This window comes from Rattus norvegicus, chromosome 1 (genome assembly GCF_021556685.1).
Source record: "Rattus norvegicus strain SHRSP/BbbUtx chromosome 1, alternate assembly SHRSP_T2T, whole genome shotgun sequence".
In the NCBI taxonomy this organism is placed as follows: domain Eukaryota; kingdom Metazoa; phylum Chordata; class Mammalia; order Rodentia; family Muridae; genus Rattus; species Rattus norvegicus.
Genome location: NC_141534.1, coordinates 201,645,445 through 201,663,538, shown reverse-complemented (window position 1 = coordinate 201,663,538; position 18,094 = coordinate 201,645,445). Strand labels below are relative to the sequence as shown.

The 18,094-nt window shown below is 45.4% G+C and overlaps 1 protein-coding gene across 7 annotated transcripts in view; it reads left to right on the top strand.

Moving 5' to 3' along the window:
- Positions 1-18,094, top strand: part of Adam12 (ADAM metallopeptidase domain 12) — a 338,938-nt gene that overhangs the window by 314,077 nt on the left and 6,767 nt on the right. For all 7 annotated transcript variants that reach the window (XM_087588420.1, XM_087588431.1, XM_087588406.1 and 4 more), the window contains 4 exon segments: positions 1,636-1,771; positions 2,396-2,504; positions 3,820-3,993; positions 17,943-18,073. In XM_087588420.1, the coding sequence (XP_087444546.1) occupies positions 1,636-1,771; positions 2,396-2,504; positions 3,820-3,993; positions 17,943-18,073 (550 nt within the window).

The window sequence follows — 18,094 nt, the reverse complement described above, 5'->3', positions numbered from 1 at the left end:
CCCACACTCTGATGATGTTCACCAACCTGACCACGGCTCAGCCACTCAGCCAAAATCCATGCATATTTGTCCACATGTGATCCTAGAGAGGAATTGAGGAGATTCCACAGGGAATAAGAGGTGCCGCTGTAGGGGAAGAGAGGGTAGGTACTATGGGAGGAGAGCAGCCATGCATGCTTAGAGCAGGATGGAAATGTCAGAGGGCTCCCCTGGACCTTGATATCTTCAAGAAGGACTAGGGCTGGAGCTCAGGCAACAAGGTGCTTACCTAGTGTCTTAGTTAGGGTTTTATTGCTGTGATGTGAAGAGACACCATGGCCACAGCAGCTTTTATAAAGACAAACATTCAATTGGGACTGGCTTACAGTTTCAGAGTTTTAGTCCATTATAGTCACTTGCAGGAAGCATGGTGGTGTGCAGGCAGACATGGTGCTAGAGAAGGAGCTAAGAGTTCTACATCTTGATCTGCAGGCAGCAGGAGACTGTGAGCCACACAGGGCATAAGTTGGGCATATGAGACCTCAAACCTGCCACCACAGTAACATACTTCCTCCCACAAGGTAATACCTATTCCAACAAAGCCACACCTCCGAATAATGCCACTCCTGATGGGTCAAGCATTCAAACACATGAGTCAATGGGGGGGGGGGGGCGCATTTCTATTCAAACCACCACACCTAGGATGCATGAAGCCCCACATTTCATCCCCAGTATGACATGGAGTAGGGCGATACATGCCTTTCATCCTAGCAGTGGGGTGGTGGAGGCAGGAGGATTATCAGTTCAAGCCATTCCTAGGCTACATGGAGATTTCAGGCTACTCTGGGCTCTATGAGACCCTGTCTCAGAACAGAGAGCTCTACAAAGTGAGACACTTCAAGCACAGACAACTGCCTATTCCAAGGCCTGAAGTCAAGGTGGGGAAGGACAAGATGACAGTTACTGAGGGTGGCAGCTCCCAGGTTACGGATTGGGCAGTTGAGTCGTGATGCTGACGGAGTCACTGGCTAGAACAGTTCAGTAGGTGGCACTGTTCTCATGGCAACAAGCTACCCTGAGGCGAGTGTTCAGGTGCCATTCAAGGGCTGGCAGGGCTTCGATTGTATATACAGGATCAGTTTAAGACTTACAGATTGAAGTAAGGAAGTGAAAATTGTTCTTAGATTTGTCGTGGGACAACAGGACTTTACTGGAAGCCCAAGGCTCCTATTAAGAGCCTGAAAAAAATCGAGTTTGACCAGAAGACCAGCTATGATGCTCTTCCAGTCATGTGGATGGCTTTTCTGGGAGCCTTCAATCCTGATAAGATGGCTCCTGGTACCTCGTGTGGTTCAAGAGTTCACTCTGCTGTGGTTGTGCCTAGGGGAATCTGTCCAGTCAGGGTCCTACCTGCCAGACCACGTCTCTGCATTAGCAAGTACCAGAGTCATCACAGGGAGATAATGGTGGCATAGACCAGAGCTCAAGCATGACCTTTGAAGAGGGACTAATTTATTAGGAGGCTGTTCAGGGATTTACATGCTCTGGTTCTGTTTGTTCCTTTAGAGCTCTCTCTGCCATAAATGTCACGGCTCAATGTCTCCCATATTTTATTGAAACAGCCTCCTCCCCTGAGCCAAATGTGTTTTGTTTCAGATAACCAGGGCTTGACTGTAGGGATCCTGGTTAGTGTCCTGTGTCTGCTCGCTGCTGGATTTGTGGTATATCTCAAAAGGAAGACGTTGATGCGGCTGCTGTTCACACATAAGAAAAACACTATGGAAAAACTAAGGTATGTCATCTCTTCAAAAATCAATGGCTAAAAGCATATTCAACAAACTGTCCCTTGCTGTGCCAGCTGTGCTGTCCTCAGCAAAGGACAGGGCAGGTTTTCTGGGAGTAACACTGGGTCTTTAGGTTTCTTTTGTTTGTTTTTGTTTTTGTAAATGTCTGCCAGGCCAGCTGTCTCTTTGACTCTCTCTTCTGGCTATGCACTGTCCATCACAGAAATAAGCCATGTGTTGGTGAATTCCATGAATAGGCCTTCTCTAATCTTTGCATTAGTAATTTTTACAAGGCATGCGGACGCTGGAATGTGTTCCTCAGATGGCAAAGCTTTGGGCCCAAATGTCTCAGAGACACAATGGCTGACCTGCCAGCTTCGTGCAGACAACCCATGTGCCCAAAGCTAAGTTTCCACAGTTTCCAGTTAACTAGATTGACAGAGCAGTGGCTGGAGAACAGGAATCAGTGTTCCTTTTCCATCTCATAGGCACGTTAGATCATTTCCCCCTGCAGATTGGTCCCATGGAGTTAACATAAGTGACCGTCTAAGTACCAGCAGGAACAGGATGTGAGACGTTAAGGCGAGGAGGAAGGCAAGCCCTTGCTCAGCAGTTGTTGCGCTGCCTTGCAGGTGTGTACACACTTCCCGGACACCCAGTGGCCCTCGCCCTGGCCAGGCTCACCACATCCTCGGGAAAGGCCCACTGATGAGCCGGCCCCCACATTTCAACACCACCAAGGTAGGTCGTACAAGAACTTCGTATGCTGGGAAGGGGTGAGGTTGCGTGGGAAGACAGGGCTCCGCCATCTCTGTGAAGTGCTTAGTCGGCACCTCTGGTTCAACCATAGCCCCACTACCCTGCAATAGACAGGGCCTAGCAGTAGGCCCCAGAGTAACCCTCCAGGGTCCCCAGAAGATTCTGATAAGGCGGTCGGTGTCTGCACACAGGCGGGGTGTGTGGATATTATAAACCATGATCCATCTCTGCACTGACCTAGACCTAGTTCTCAGCAGCCCCACTGGGAACACAGCCAGAGCAAACTCTTGTTGCTAGGCCCCTCCTTTCATTCCTTTTCAGGGCCTCCAGCTATGTCTAGGTGAGCTTTCCACTGAGTCTCAGTTTTGCCCAAAACGGTGGAGGCCATGTCCACTCCCTATCCTTCCCTATCCCAGGGTTCCCCCATGTCTCAGTGTTTCACTTATGCACAGAAGTCTTAAATATTGACTCCATTATAGTACATGCCTGTATCTCAGTACATGAGGAGCATATTTAGTTCAAAACACAAAAACACAGGTGCAAAACAAAATGTTGGTTAAAGACTAAAAACATTTAGCTGGGAGGCAAAGAGAGGCGGATATCTGAGTTCAAGACCAGACTGCTCTACAGAGTGAATTCTAGGACAGCCAGGGCTACACAGAGAAACCTGTCTTGGAAAACAAAACAAACAAACAAAAAGAATATGATTATTTAATTATGCAACATTAAATACATTCAGTTAACTGGGTAACAATCATACCTCAATAGAGAGTGTGGAGTACCAGATCAGTTGCAAGGGTTCTGTTCCTCCTCCAAACACAAGGGACTTTGTCTGGAGTTGAGCCCCTTGCCTCTGGAGAAGGTAGTTCTCACAGAACCCTTGTGCACAGTAAAGCTCACACTTTGTGATCCAGCCTGTGTCTTCGTACTTGGTACTCCAAGTTTCTTTCATCAACTAGTTAATTAAACAAGTCTGATGAAGAATTGATTGAGCTGGAATCTTCTCTATAGCAAACAGTAGCTTCTAATTTTAAGTCCTCCTGCCTCAGCCTTCCGAATGCCACTGTCACCACTGTAGTTATCAATGTTTGGGATTTTTTAAATCTATGTAAAAACACATCTCTCTATTCCATATTTCAGAATTTTAAAGTAAAAAATAAGTAAATACAGTCCTTCCTCTGGACACCCTGGACTTTCCATTCCCACATAGACGGTGGTCACAGACCAGTTAGGGCTGCTCTTTCCTTGGGTAGCTAGCGAAAGCCATCAGAGCTGATTCTCTGCTTTGACCATGCAGGACAGGCACTCACTGAAATGCCAGAATATCGACATCAGCAGGCCCCTCAATGCTCGAGTGGTCCCTCAGCCTCAGTCCCCTCAGCGAGTGCTCCTGCCTCTCCACCAGGCCCCACGTGCACCCAGTGGCCCTGCCAGGCCCCTGCCCGCCAATCCTGCAGTCAGGCAGGCCCAGGTATGACTCTCATGCTGACTGGGTGGGATGCAGCTCAAATTCAGGCTCCTCTACTCGCTAACATGTAAACTTGGGCAAATTATCTAACATAACAACTATGAAACGGAATTCAGTTAATCAAATGGTTAACTGAGATAGCCCACATACAGTGCTATAGTATAGCAGTCATGTGACACTTTAATATTATTAGCAATTTTTAAAATATTCAGAGTTGTTTCCACATCAGTACAATGTATCATCTAAACCAGAACTTAAAACTCATCTACTGTGAGCACTTTTTACCTGAGGAATATTTATAGGAAATGACAGGAAAATATTAACAGTCTTTGTTTCTGTGTGAGCAGAAAACATAGAAGTATTAAATCTGAGCTGAGGCATTCTGGGCAGCATTTGTCAGTAGCACATAGTGTGACAGTTGGTGTTGTGTGTTCAAAACCTGCAGTCATGGGAGGTGACATAAGCAGGCGCTGCGAGGCCACTACAGATTCAGTGCACATTTGGCCTTGAAACGGCTTCAGGTTACTGCACGTGAGTTAAAGACCCACAGCTGAAGAAGCTGGGCTTTCAACCACAACATTTTGAGAACAGCAGTGGATACTGATGGCAACTTCTTCAATAATGAAACAATCACTGTTAAATGCTATTGTTCTATTTTCCCATTATTGTTTTTATATATTTATAATTACATCTTTAACATAGAGGTTATTCTCTGTGCACATAGCTTTACAGCCTGTTTCTGCCTTAAAGTCGTTTCTCCATACCTTGCCATTCCAGAGCCTATAAAAATTTTTCTTAACTGCAGCATGCTGCTTGGATGTGGGATAACCTGTGAGAAAGTGAGATATTGAGAGCTGTGGGTTTTGTTTTATAAACAGTTGTTTGGAATAACTAGACAGATAGATTTTGGAGTTCTTTATTCCTTTAGGGATGATTCAAGGGAAATATGAGATTGAAAAACACACAAACCTTTAAATGGCTGGGTAAGTTAAATGTTTGGTTAGAGTATTGCATGTATTTAGGGTCTCCCATTGACACCAGCAAGGACGAGATGACAAAGATAGAGATTGATATTTCAAAGCTTTGCTTATTTGATAGATAAAAACATAGTATTAAGACATTTTCTGTCTTAATAGTTACATCAGTTCCTGGTAATGTATCTGAGTTCATCAGTTTTTGTTTTGATCTGATATTTTCTTAGTTCATTTATCTAGTGTTGTCTCCTCAACATTTTGAGATTTTGGGCTAGGTAAGTGTTATATGGGGAGTCCTTTTGCCTTTGTGGGAAGGTAAACAGCACTGACCCCTATCAACTGATAATAACACTTATAATCATGTTCTGAAATACTGCGAACTGTCTTCTGAGGGTCAACATTTGCTTTGAGGGGAAACAACACCTCACTGGAAATCAATCCATGATCGTCATAGCTTTGTACCAGTATTTTATTGCTTCAGGAAAATGTGGAAACTTGAGCTTTTAGGTCTCATTGCCCTCATTTTTAAATAATGGATATCTTAAAATCATGGCCTTTGGAGCTGGGAAAATGGCTCAGAGGTTAAGAACACTTACTGCTTTTAAAGAAGACCTGGGTTCAATTTCCAGAACCCACATGACTTCTGCAGACTTGCATGTGGCACACATACATTTGGACACATGTATACACATATTTTAAGTGGCCTTTGTAGGCACCAGGAGCCACTTCAGATGGAATTTCTGCTCTTAGCCAAAGGCTTTTCAAAACCAATGAGGAGTTGATTATGTGTGCTCATATATTGATCCCTTCAGCTCTCTTCTGATCTTACACATCTCATCTTTTCCTTTCTGCCTGACAAGACTTTGTTCATTATTCTTTGAAACAAGCCTGTTGTTGGCATGGTATTAGCATCCCTTTGTCTAAAGATGTCTTTCGTTGTGAAGGATATTTTGGCTAGGTATAGAATTCTTGGTTGACATTTTGTGGGAAAGGTTCTTCCCCTTCTGTCTGCACTGTACAGTGATAAGTCCACCAATTTCTTTCCACAGTCTCTGCTCCAGGAAAGTAATGTGGCCGCTTATTTTAGGGAAGGGGTGGTTTTCTCTGTGGTTAAGCTGGAATAAGATCATATATGGCCAAAGTATTTGTTTCCTGGACAGCCCTCTTCCTAGGCTTGTAGCTACAGAGGGGCAGCTTTCCTTGAGTTTGTTTTTATTTCTTTGGTGCCATTTAGTTATTTCCAGATTGCATGTATTTACATATTTCACTTTCTTGTTGTTTCTTTTATATATCCTGGACAGGGCTCTGGCATGCACCCATGTGTACACAGATGGGCCCATCTCTGAGTAGTTCCTTGAGTCTAGAGTCCATCAGGTAGTCTTTCTTTCCCTAATTTTCAGTTTTCAATCAATTACTTAGTGATTTTTTTTGTTGCAAGTACTAAGGAATAAGGTAAGCTGAGGTCTTTCCATCCTGTCACTCACAGCCTCATATCCTTTCGTATTTCTTTTATTGCTGAAAACTCAAGCTACTTTATATCTAGCAGCTCAATAGGGAAAAAAGGTTTGACTTTCAGCAGGTTTCTTTGTCCTAAAAACTTATATGGTAGCCAGTTTCAGGCCATAAACAGGTTACTGCACAAGGAGTCCAGAATTGGCCTTCCTGAGCTCATGCTGGCAAGCACCATGGCTCTGCTTCAGGAGTGTGTTCTGGGAATTATCTGGTGCTGTCTCTGGATGCCTATATATATATATGGTAGTCTTCTTTGCTCATATAGTAGGCATTTCTTTTTAAAGGAATTTCTATCCTTTATTAAAACTCTGATTTCTGACCTATCCAGGACTCTAGTTTTTAATATTGCATCAATGTATCTTTTGTGAATCACTCCTTTCCTGAATGCTCAAAACTCCCTCTCCCACTCACTATCAGTCAGGAACCTTGTATTATATCTTCAGTTGTTTTTATGGACTGCTGATAGACCAGAAAAAAAAACAAATATAAAAGAGGACTATCTTGGTTTACCTTGCTGTAGGGCAGCAGGCACATTCTAAACATGTCTAGGTTATGGGCTTGCTTGAGAATACAGCAGGAGCTGTAAGCCTCAGGACATGCACCACCACTCAGTGCCTTACACACATGTCCTCCATATTCCCACAGGGAATCTGCAAAATAAAGGATAATCTTTACACGGTACACAAAAGGATTATTCCTACAGGAACCCAGTGAATTCCCTCATCCTGTGGCTTCTTAGTCCTCTATTTCAGCAGTGCCACCTCTGTACAGTGCCAGACTGGGACTGATAGACTGCATGACCCAAGAGCAGTTGCGCACAATGGTTTTATCCCACAGTTGTCATTGCCCACAGAAGTCATTGCCCACAGAAGCAGCTCCTTCAAAACAGCCACACAAAAGTCTGTTTTGTGAAACTAAGGGACTCTTCCCCTTGAAGCACCAGTAGCAGGAAACTGCACATCTTCACTCTGAGCTGTGTCTGCCTGGAGACTTTCAGAGACAAGTGAGTTTTCTGTCATCACACGTAGAGACCTGGAATCCATTCCATGCAGGTGTGAACAGTATCTAGAGGTGACTCTTGCTCGGCAGCAGGAATTGAATCCACTGACACTTTACAGCTCCATGGGTACCATCCACACACCATGACACACATGTGCCTCCATGGCCAACCCTGCTGTGCTTGTCCAAATTTATCATGCACCAGGGATGGGGCACGTTGACTAACTTTACATTTAAAGAAAGTGTCATCTTTCTTGAAAACATTTCCTCCTCCATAAACTCAACTCATTCTCTTGACCAAATGCACCTCTGGAATGTGGGCTTCTCATCCTATGCTAAGTCTCTGTGCTGTACCTGCTTGTATCCACTTGCACATGCTATGGGCACATCCTGTGTATACATGTATGGAGATCAGAGAACAACCTGCAGGGGTTAGTTCTCTTTCTGCCTTGCTGAGGCAGGGTTTGTGGTTTGCGGCAGTAGGGTGGATCTCAATCTCCTTCTTTTCATGGAGGAACGCTATGATCATAGATGTGCTTACATGTATCAGGGGCCATTTCCCTGGACTTACAGTGTGCCCGCTGAGGGAAGGAGAGCAGAACAAGGCTCATGGCTGGGAGGATTCTTGAGGTCCCAGGACAGCTCAGCTAAAATCCATCATTCAGTGGAGTCTCACTTATCAGGTTAATTGACTACTTACAGTTTAAAGAAAAGACGCTCAGTGTCCCAGAAAAGAAATACATTTCTCAGCTCACAGAAAACTGTGTCACAGAAGACACAGCTAAGACATGGCAGATTTTCCACTGTCAGATGTGCTCAGGGCCTGAAAGGATTTGAGTGTTGCCTTCAGTTCATCAGTGGCCATTCTCCTAACAAGCAGAGCCTCACCTGTGTGCCACTGGCCCAGCTTTGCCCATTTGCTTTGCTAAACATCTGTCCCACAAAGTGGCATGTGAATGATGCCTACTGATGCATGGGCACACTTGATTTAAGGATCCATTTTTCTTTAAGCACCAGTTTCCAGGGAAATGCTAGTAAGTAAAATCTCAGCGAGTTACAGACCTGAACTAAGCTGAGATCATGCTCCCCATGCATTAGAAACAGAGACTTTTAAAAATTGAACCCATCACCTGGGAAGACTAATTGTTAGTGCACTGTGGTCCTTTCTTGAAAATATTGCTATGTCCGAGAGAATTATCAGTCCTGGTTTGTGCACCATGTATCTACACTGTGGAAATTTCAGGCAAACAGCAATGGAAGAATTCACTTCCACTGTTACATTTATTGCACATGGATGCACGCACACGTGCGTGCGCGCGCGCGTGTGTGTGTGTGTGTGTGTGTGTGTGTGGTGTGTGTGTGTGCGCGCGCGCACTCACATGTGTGTATATTGTTTTGGTACAAGGAGTCTGTGTTGTGCTTTTAATGATTATAAAATCATTTAAATACCCACTAAGCACCGAGTACAGGACATGTGCTACAGAGCTGAGTACCTGGCAGTTCTTTCTACCCCTATGAGCTGAGAGAAGGTGCTACCATAAGCTCCAGCTAACGGAGGAGACAGAGCACAGTAGGCTTCATATTTCATGGAAAGAAGGGAAGTTCAGGAAAGTCAAGGGCTCAAGCCCACATTCTTCACTTGCAGCATTAAAATGGATGTTCAGGGGTTAGAGATTTGGTTTATTTGGTAGAGTGTTTACCTAGCAGACATGAGGTCCTGGGGTTCATAGAAAGGTAGCACGGTGATGTAAGTCTACCCTTATATATGCCCTTGGGAGGTTAGAGTCAGGAAGATCAAAAGTTTAAGGTTAGTCAAGTATAGTGGCTCTCACCTAGGCAGCAGTGGGTGGATCTCTGTGAGTTCAAGGCAAGTCTGGTCTACATAGAGTCTACATAGAGTTCCAGGACAGCCAGAGATACACAGTGATAGAGCCATTCACATGAAAAAGGGGGGAGGGTAAAGAAGGGAAGAGAAAGGAAGGGAGGGGAGGGGAGGGGAGGGAGGGGAGGGGAGGGAAGAAAATTAGGCAGAGGGAAAAAAGAGAATTTACAGTAGAAAGTGTTAGAAACCATAGTCAGAGCAGCAGGACAGCTGCCCTGGCCATCTTCCATCCCCATCTTCGCCACCTTTGCTGTTCGTTGGTGTTATGTAAACCTTCCATTTGGTCCGGAAGGCATGCATCAGTTTTCCTGAACACAACAAAGCCACAGTCAACTTTGTCTTTATAAGGTAGGCCACTGTTGGGGCTGGGGATTTAGCTCAGTGGTAGAGCGCTTACCTAGGAAGCTCAAGGCCCTGGGTTCGGTCCCCAGCTCCGAAAAAAAAAAAAAAGAACCAAAAAAAAAAAAAAGGTAGGCCACTGTTAGCACTATGGCCAGAGCAGGAAGTCACCTATGGTATCACAGCACTTACATGGATGACAACTGTGTGTCTTCTGTAGAGGGCAAATAGATTTTTAGCTATGTTTTGACCAACGCATAATAGTAATCACATGCTTTGTATCTATATCATATATAACCTAAACTATTTGTAAACCAAGACCAGCCAGTCTGGGACAGGCTCTTCCAGGAAAAGGCAGAAACATGGAGCTTTGCTTAAGAAGCAGCAGAAGGAACAGTAGAGGAGACCCACATTCTCTATCCCCTTCAACCAGGGTGATGAGTGACTCTATGGGGCTGTTACTGGGAAGCAACAGCCAATTGTCATAAATGCTTCCACAGGATATAAATGATACCATAGATAATTTAGAACATAGTTTTAGGACAGGCAGGTAACATTCAACTTACCCAGAGGGTTCAGCTCATCCCTCTAACAGTGCCAAGCAGTAAAGTCAGCTCGGAATGATAGAGATGCACTCCCTTCTGACTAGTGTGGTCAAACATGCCCTGGCAATCTGATGACTTAGGTCCTTGCTCATCAGAAATATTGGTATATATTAGAAAGGGAAGTCCATTTGTCAATACACCCTACTAGGGAAGATACAATGTGAAGGAAGAATCTATGTAGCAGCCTTCATTCCCTGGACAAACCATAGGCTGACAGTGGGAAAGAGGGATGGATGGTGTCTTTGTGGGCCTGCCCCAGCTTTCCAAGTCTTGTCCTGTCGCGCCCAACCTCGACCGGCAAGGAGGACACGACCAGCTGTCGCGCGCCTAATGTCCTGCCAGTAAGAAAGACGCGAGGCAACAGGATTCTTCTGCGAGCAAGCCTTTACTGTGTTACAGCTCTTCTTAGTGTTACAGCTCTTCTCAGTGTTACAGCTCTCTTGAACAGGGACCCCGAGCAGCAAAATCGCTCGGCTTATATAGACAACAGTATGCTAATTATCTCTCAAGGATTGGTGGGGCATGGATCACCCCACTACTTGTCCTCCAGGGATTGGCGGAGAATGAGTCACCTCATTAGCATACTAACGGTCAACTGACACCTGGTGCATAAACCGCACATGTGCAGTACCGCTGTTCACCACTAGAGGGAGCCCTACATCTCATTATCGTATGGCCGCCCTAGCAAGGGGACAAGCCTGCACATGCGCAGTAAGTTGTCGACATCCAGACAAGGCTGGATGTCAGCGCCATCTTTGTTTCGCCACGCCGCTCTCTACAACCAGCGAAGATGATCTTCAAGCAGTTTTACTCAGGAACCTTGATACAATCTTCTGACCCCGGGAAATCCCTGCACCACACTTAAATAGCTAGCACTAGCCAATCCTAGCAAGCCACGTGGGGACAGCGGATAGGTTGTACTTTGTGGAAGCGACCAGGCCAAGCAGGAACAGCCAAATAAGGACTTGTTTTTCTCAAGGACTTGTTTTTCTCAATGAGCAGATGGCAGAAACTGGACTTGTTTTTCTTAATGAGGGGAAGGCGGAAACCGGCTCCTTCCCCGGGGCCCGGGGCCCGGGACCTCGCAGCTCTCTACAGTTCCCCCTTTTTGTTTTATTGGCACCCAGACGACACTGGCATATACTGAGCGTGGTGACCCCCCCTGTCTTAGGATCGTCCCTTCGTGTACCTGTCATAGGATTACCTTGTCGTCCTCAAGGCTCCGTGTCTTAGGTGAGAAGGGAAGTTGCCCGTCACTGAGTAGGGTCACTCGATATGCTCAGGGACGATGGAATATGCCAGGGGAAACAGGGCCTAGTAGAGTAAGAGCGACTATATATCTTATATGACTGTTAGCAACACCTGGGGGGGACTGTCCTGCCTCAATGACTGCAAATGCCTGCACGACCATGGCCGCATGCCTCCTCTGTACGAACCTCAACCTGCACAAACACCACAGGCTCACTAGGGAGACCAGCAGCAAGAGTCCAGCTAGGGCTCCCATACCCACCCACTCCCTCAGATGATTCATAGCAGCAGCAATCCAAGATGACAATCCCGTAGCTAGTCCAGCATCCACACGTGTGGAGTTCACGGTCACGATGGCTACACGTAGCTGATCCATTAAGAAATCGAATTCTCCAGTCCAATTACCCAAAAGATAACTTAACAACTCTTTAGACAAATTAAAGGAGTGGGTTTAATGGTCATGATGTATCGGCATGGGTCTCGGGAACACTGATAGTATCCCCCACTGGGGCTCCGTTTTGACCAGCATTTGGGTCACACCAAGAAGTGTTAGCAACAGCAGGATCTTCATTCTTGTTGCACCTCCTGGTCAATCTTTCAGGGACCCACAACGGATCTTGCTGGTCCTGAGGAAACACACAAACAGACCCTCTTCCCCACGCCAGAACAGGATCTGGCCCATGCCATAAGCCAGTGATCACATCTTTCCATTTCACATAACCTTTCAACGTGCCCGCCCGACATTGATGTCGGTCAGCGGCAGAAAGGCCATCATTATCCATTTGTAAATCTTGTAACAATCTTCACCTGTTTAAATTTTTTTTTTTTACAAATATGTGCGAGTTAGAATCTTGAGCCTGTCTGTGATCAAACTGTAAACTGTAGCCAGTGTAACACTGGCAATCTTTAACCACAATCTTTAAGCTTCCCTTTAACACCAGAACACAACCATAACTTTGGAAAACAAAACTCAACCTCCAACAAACCATCTGTTCTCCAAAATCCAGTCTCTCCAAAACACCAAGTCCATTCCTCATGCTTTAAAGTTTGACTGCCAATTCTTGCATATGAATGGATGATGGTGCAGGCTCTAATTCCTCAACAAAGAGACATTGCCCTAAGTTTTTATAAGTCTGGTTTATAGGATAAGAATTATATTAAAATATTATTCCAATTTAGATCTGTTTCCCTGGGTTGACTCATGCCACGTGTTGCCTAAGATTACTCTATTATGAGGTTTAAGTCAACTTTATATTACCAATGTTATAAATTTTTAACCATACCCAATAACTTAAAAACCAGTAACCTTTAACCAAGACATGTAGAGTATATTATACATTTAAAACCAATCAGAAACAAAAACTAAGTGGCTACACATCTCTTTAATATTTAAATCAATCACCATTTTTACCTTTTCTAGCTGTCGTTTTAAGAGAAACACCTAGTCACCTGTTGAGTCCAATAATCCCAGTCTAAGAGAAATAGCCATCAGTTAGTTCCATTACCATAGAAGCTGTGAAGCTCCTGGTGCCTTTAGGATCGGCTAGTGTAAACATTTAGCCAGCCCCCTGGGAGCTTCCCTAGTGGACTTAGGCTTCTAGCTATAGATACAGGCTCCAAAAGCCAATTGAAACTTTTTATTTGTTCCTTTCTTTAAAAAACTACAACAATGGGTGAATCAACCAGCATTTAAAGTTTTAACCATTTTTTTCCTTTTAAACATGAAACACAAAACATTCAAGCAACGAGAAGCAAAACCCAGACATAAACTGACATACATGGACAACTTGGTGCACCAAAGACAAACAATAGACATAGAGGAAAAGAACTAGATGGTGTTCAACCAAAGGGACCCAGATATCCTAAAGGACCCAGAACCAGAAATAAGCACTTCTCCAAGAGGAGCCAGCAAGGAGGCAAGACGTCTCCCACCTCCTTCTGCCTCCAGGAGAGCTCCAAAAAGGCTTAAGCTCATTTCCTTCTTTTGCCAAAGCATCTGTGGAGAGTCCGGGAGGACTGTTTCTCTCAACCCCATTCTCTCTTGTCTAGGGTGTAAACTGTCTCTAGTCAGGGTCCAAAGAGTAAAAGCATCTATGAGAATCAACTTTGCTTCTTTAGATTTTTTTTTTCGGAGCTGGGGACCGAACCCAGGGCCTTGCGCCTCCTAGGCAAACGCTCTACCACTGAGCTAAATCCCCAACCCTTTAGATTTTAACATAACTCTAAAAGAACACATACACAAAAACATTTTACCATTATTACCTTGCCTCCTTTTGACAAGGCTTACTCACCACTACCCCAAATCTTTATCTTTGTACATGCTTTTAATTTCTGTGATCCTTCTGAATTCTGTTTACTGGGGCCTTTCTTGGCCCATTTTTCTCCCAATTTCTCAATCTCCCTTTCCAATCCAGAATATTCAAACCGCCACTAGCTATAAACCAAGGACTGACTTGTTCTATTAATTCCTGTAACACATCCTCAGTATCCGTCCCCTCTGTCTCTCTGTCTGTATCTGATCTTTCCATATCTGTTTCTTTCTTACTTCCTTGCTTTTCCGATCTTCCTGGAGCATTTCAAGAGCCACACGTCCCTTTTCTAATGCTTCCTGACAGCACCTCTGATCCTCCAAGCAACAACGCACTAGATGCCAAACTTGGCGAACTCCTGGTTTTAAGGTTCCTTGGGACCATGCAAGGTCTAAGTCTTCGCCTAGCTTGTCCCAACAGAAAGATTACCCGAGACTGTGAACCAGGGTGCAATGGCTTTACATTCACTCAGAAACCTCTCTATGGTGCTCCTTTTCATCTTCAACGTTCTTGATTCAAACAGCTCCTGAAGAGCCAGAAAAATCGGGTGGGATTGCGAATTTCCTATCACAGTAATAGGCAAAAATGATTCCCAAATGAAAAAGGAGGTTTAGAAGCAGCCACAAAATAAGGAAGATGAAAAAATCCATCGACTACAAGGCTGTCTGTTTTTACCTTCGGTTCGCTACTACTGCGAACTTTCTTGCTCACTACCCTGAAACTTTATAGCCGCTAATTTCCCACGGTCCTTATCGTCCCACCTTACCTTGGGAACTTTTCCAGCGCTGCCCTGACTTCGAGAAGTTCTGATCTCCTTCCCCGGACGGGCCACCACTTGTCGCGCCCAACCTCGACCGGCAAGGAAGACACGACCAGTGAAGATCTTCTTCAAGCAGTTTTACTCAGGAACCTTGATACAATCTTCTGACGCCGGGAAATCCCTGCACCACACTTAAATAGCTAGCACTAGCCAATCCTAGCAAGCTACGTGGGGACAGCAGATAGGTTGTACTTTGTGGAAGCGACCAGGCCAAGCAGGAACAGCCAAATAAGGACTTGTTGTTTTTCTCAAGGACTTGTTTTTCTCAATGAGTAGATGGCAGAAACTGGACTTGTTTTTCTTAATGAGGGGAAGGCGGAAACCGGTTCCTTCCCCGGGGCCCGGGACCTCGAAGCTCTCTACATTGTCCTTATGCCCAAGATCTTTCTTCAATGATATTCCTCTCATGGCTCTTCCACAGTCCTCTGTAAGGCTCCCTTACTGCTGTCTGCAGATGCTATAGATTGGTGCTACTCCATTCAGAAGGTCCTATGGGGTGTTCCTCTTGGGCACACCAAAGTCTCATCTAGTGTAGCAAATAAACTGATATAAGCGTTAGATGGTAGAAACTGGTCGTGTTATGAGCTGATTGTTCCCTACTGGCTGTCCCCCTCAAGGAATCACAGAGTAACAGAAACCTGAGTGTGTTTCACCTCTAAATTTAAGATATGGCTACAGAGGTCTCAGACTAGAGCTGACCTTTCCTGCTCGAGTCTCTGGTAGCCTTGAGACAGACTAGTGTCCTAGGTTTCATGTCACTTATCAATGGGTCATGTGACAGGGCAATCAACTGTCTGTACAGGTAGCTACTGTGATGAATACCTCCATGGCTCACTCTAGAGAGACATCCCTTCAGCTTTGAGAGCAAACACGCCAAAATCAAAACATAGCCCTGGTGCCTTGACCATCACCCTGTTATCTGTTTGCTCTCAAAGCTGAGAGAGGCAGGGGAGGGAGGGAGAGGGTGCTGAAATTCTGCAGTGTATTGTTAGTGCTAGCACACAAGTGGAAATCAGAGGTCTAGGACCACACGGGACAGAGAAGGACTTTTCTCCAGGACATGAGGGAAAAGGAATGATGTTGAGAATACAGACTAAAGAAAACCATGCCAATAGAAGCCCCCTGGAGTCCTTTGTTAGCTCCTACAGAGGAGGCTACATTTTACCAAAGCCATTTTACCACACCTCATATGCAACCACCTATACCATGACCTGACCATGGCAATAGAGCACAGATGAGGGGGACCATTGCTCTCCTCAGGGCATGAGTAGTTTCCACCAGCATCTTGGCTGTTTGGAGACTGATCACTGGGGTGAGCATGCCAGAGCTGAGAGCCATCTGAGAGAGCATGATGAACAAGACTACGAGCATAAATCGGTGATATCTCAGACAAGCTGTAATTACCTTCTAAGTTGCCAGGATAGATCCAGATGCATTAAGACAGACTGTGGCATATTCCTTGCCTCTTTGTCTGCTCAGCAATAAAACCCTGGTGCTATCTTTACTACAGGGACCGGGTAATTAGTCATATTTAACAGCAAAATTAGTATTGCTTTATAAGGAACGATTGCATAACCTGATCCCCTCCCACTGAGCGTGTGCTTTCAGTTTTATATCACACGTGGACATCGTGCTCATAGTTCTATGTTCTATGATGAGAAATGGAGCTTGATCTGTGTGTTCATTGCTCGGGCCTCACTGTCAATCAAACAGCAGCAACTCTTACTCATGGGCGACTGCATGCCAGGCCCTGGGCTAAGCGCTTTTCTGTGTCAGTCCTCATACCACCCCGATGGGAGTTGAGGGGCTTAGGAGGTCCTGTTATCGCTGTACATGGTCACAAGCTCAAAAGCTCAGGACCCGAGTGTGCATAGCTAGGCGTAGTCTTTATTCATGCCTAAGGCGTCTGTCTATATTCTAGAGCCTTCTCGTGTTTCCTTTGATGAAATCTGATGCAGACAGTCACCTGTCTGTCTGGCCCCTGTCCAGCGGCTCTCTGAGCCCAATCTGTCTATTGTTCATTCTTGGTACATCTCCTACGCTGCTGTGGTTTAGTCCACTTCTGTAGTGGCCCTTCGCTCTGCAGGGAGCTGACAGTGAATCTGCTGTTGCAACCTCTGAGCTGCACTCTGCAGCTCAGGAGACATGATCTTAGTACAAATGCTGTGAAAACACAAGAGTTTGAAGTGACATTTGAGTGCTAACGGACACATGGTCTGCCTAAGATAGTGCAGGTCTTGTGTAACTCTTCAAATGTGTTTTGCTGTGTAACCTCAATGGCTGACACTACAGGTGTGCCCTACCCTGCCTAGTCATGACTGTGCTCGATTAATTACCAGGACATACTATCCTGAGCTGTGGGAGGTTCTAACTCCGTTCCCTCAGAGGCCTTTCCCTGCAGTGTTGAGGCCAAGAGTGGACAGCATCATGCTGACCAGACCTGTCATGGGCCCCAGGACAGTGTGAACAATGCTCACTGACAGGTGCTCTCCAGGGACAGCTAGGAAGGCACCCCACGCAGGCTTGGGGTTTCTCATATCTCTGTCAAGCATTTAAAGCTGACACAGGAGTAACTGCTGGTATAATAATTATCTATGCTGGGAACATTTTATGTGTTATTTTATTTAAGATCGCTTACTCCATTTTCTAGATAGGTAGACTTGTTTGAGTCCCAGATCAGAGGCTTTTGTATGTAACTCAATATAAAATATCCCCCAAATTCTCACTCTGTCCCCCGTGGCTAGTGGCACATCACCTCACAGACCCTTACCTGCCCTGCAAGCCACTGCATGGCTCCTTCCCACAAGTTCTGACAAGCATTTGGGTGGAAGAACTACAGCATGTTCTGCAAAGCAATCAGCTCTCTCTCTTCAGATCTTCACACTAAGAGAAAGGCAGCTGTCTTGTGGATCCTGTGCATCCACAATTGTACCAGTATGTAGAAACTGGAAATTGTCTGAAGCCATGGGTAGACTTATATCCACCCTCTGGGATAGAACCCAGCTGTTCACTATACCCCTAAGACCTGTGGAGTCAGATGACTGACATTTGAATGTACCTATGTGATTGCTTTAAATGTTACAGAAAATTTTCCATAAGAAGGCTAAAGATAGGCCCTACCTTACATTGTAGGCAGGTTACACACCCAAGATGAAACCAGGGCTGTGTAGCAGCATGCACTGCCTTCCAGATGTCTGCTAGGTCCCCGGGCCCAGTTCTGGCCATAAAGCTGAGGAGTCACATGTGACCTTTTATCTGTTGCAGGGCACCCACAAGCCCAGCCCTCCTCAGAAGCCTCTGCCTGCTGATCCATTGAGCAGGACTTCTCGGCTCACTGGTGCCTTGGTGAGGACCCCAGGGCAGCAGGAATCTGGGCATCGCCCAGCCCCCATCAGGTGGGTATCATCTAACAATAT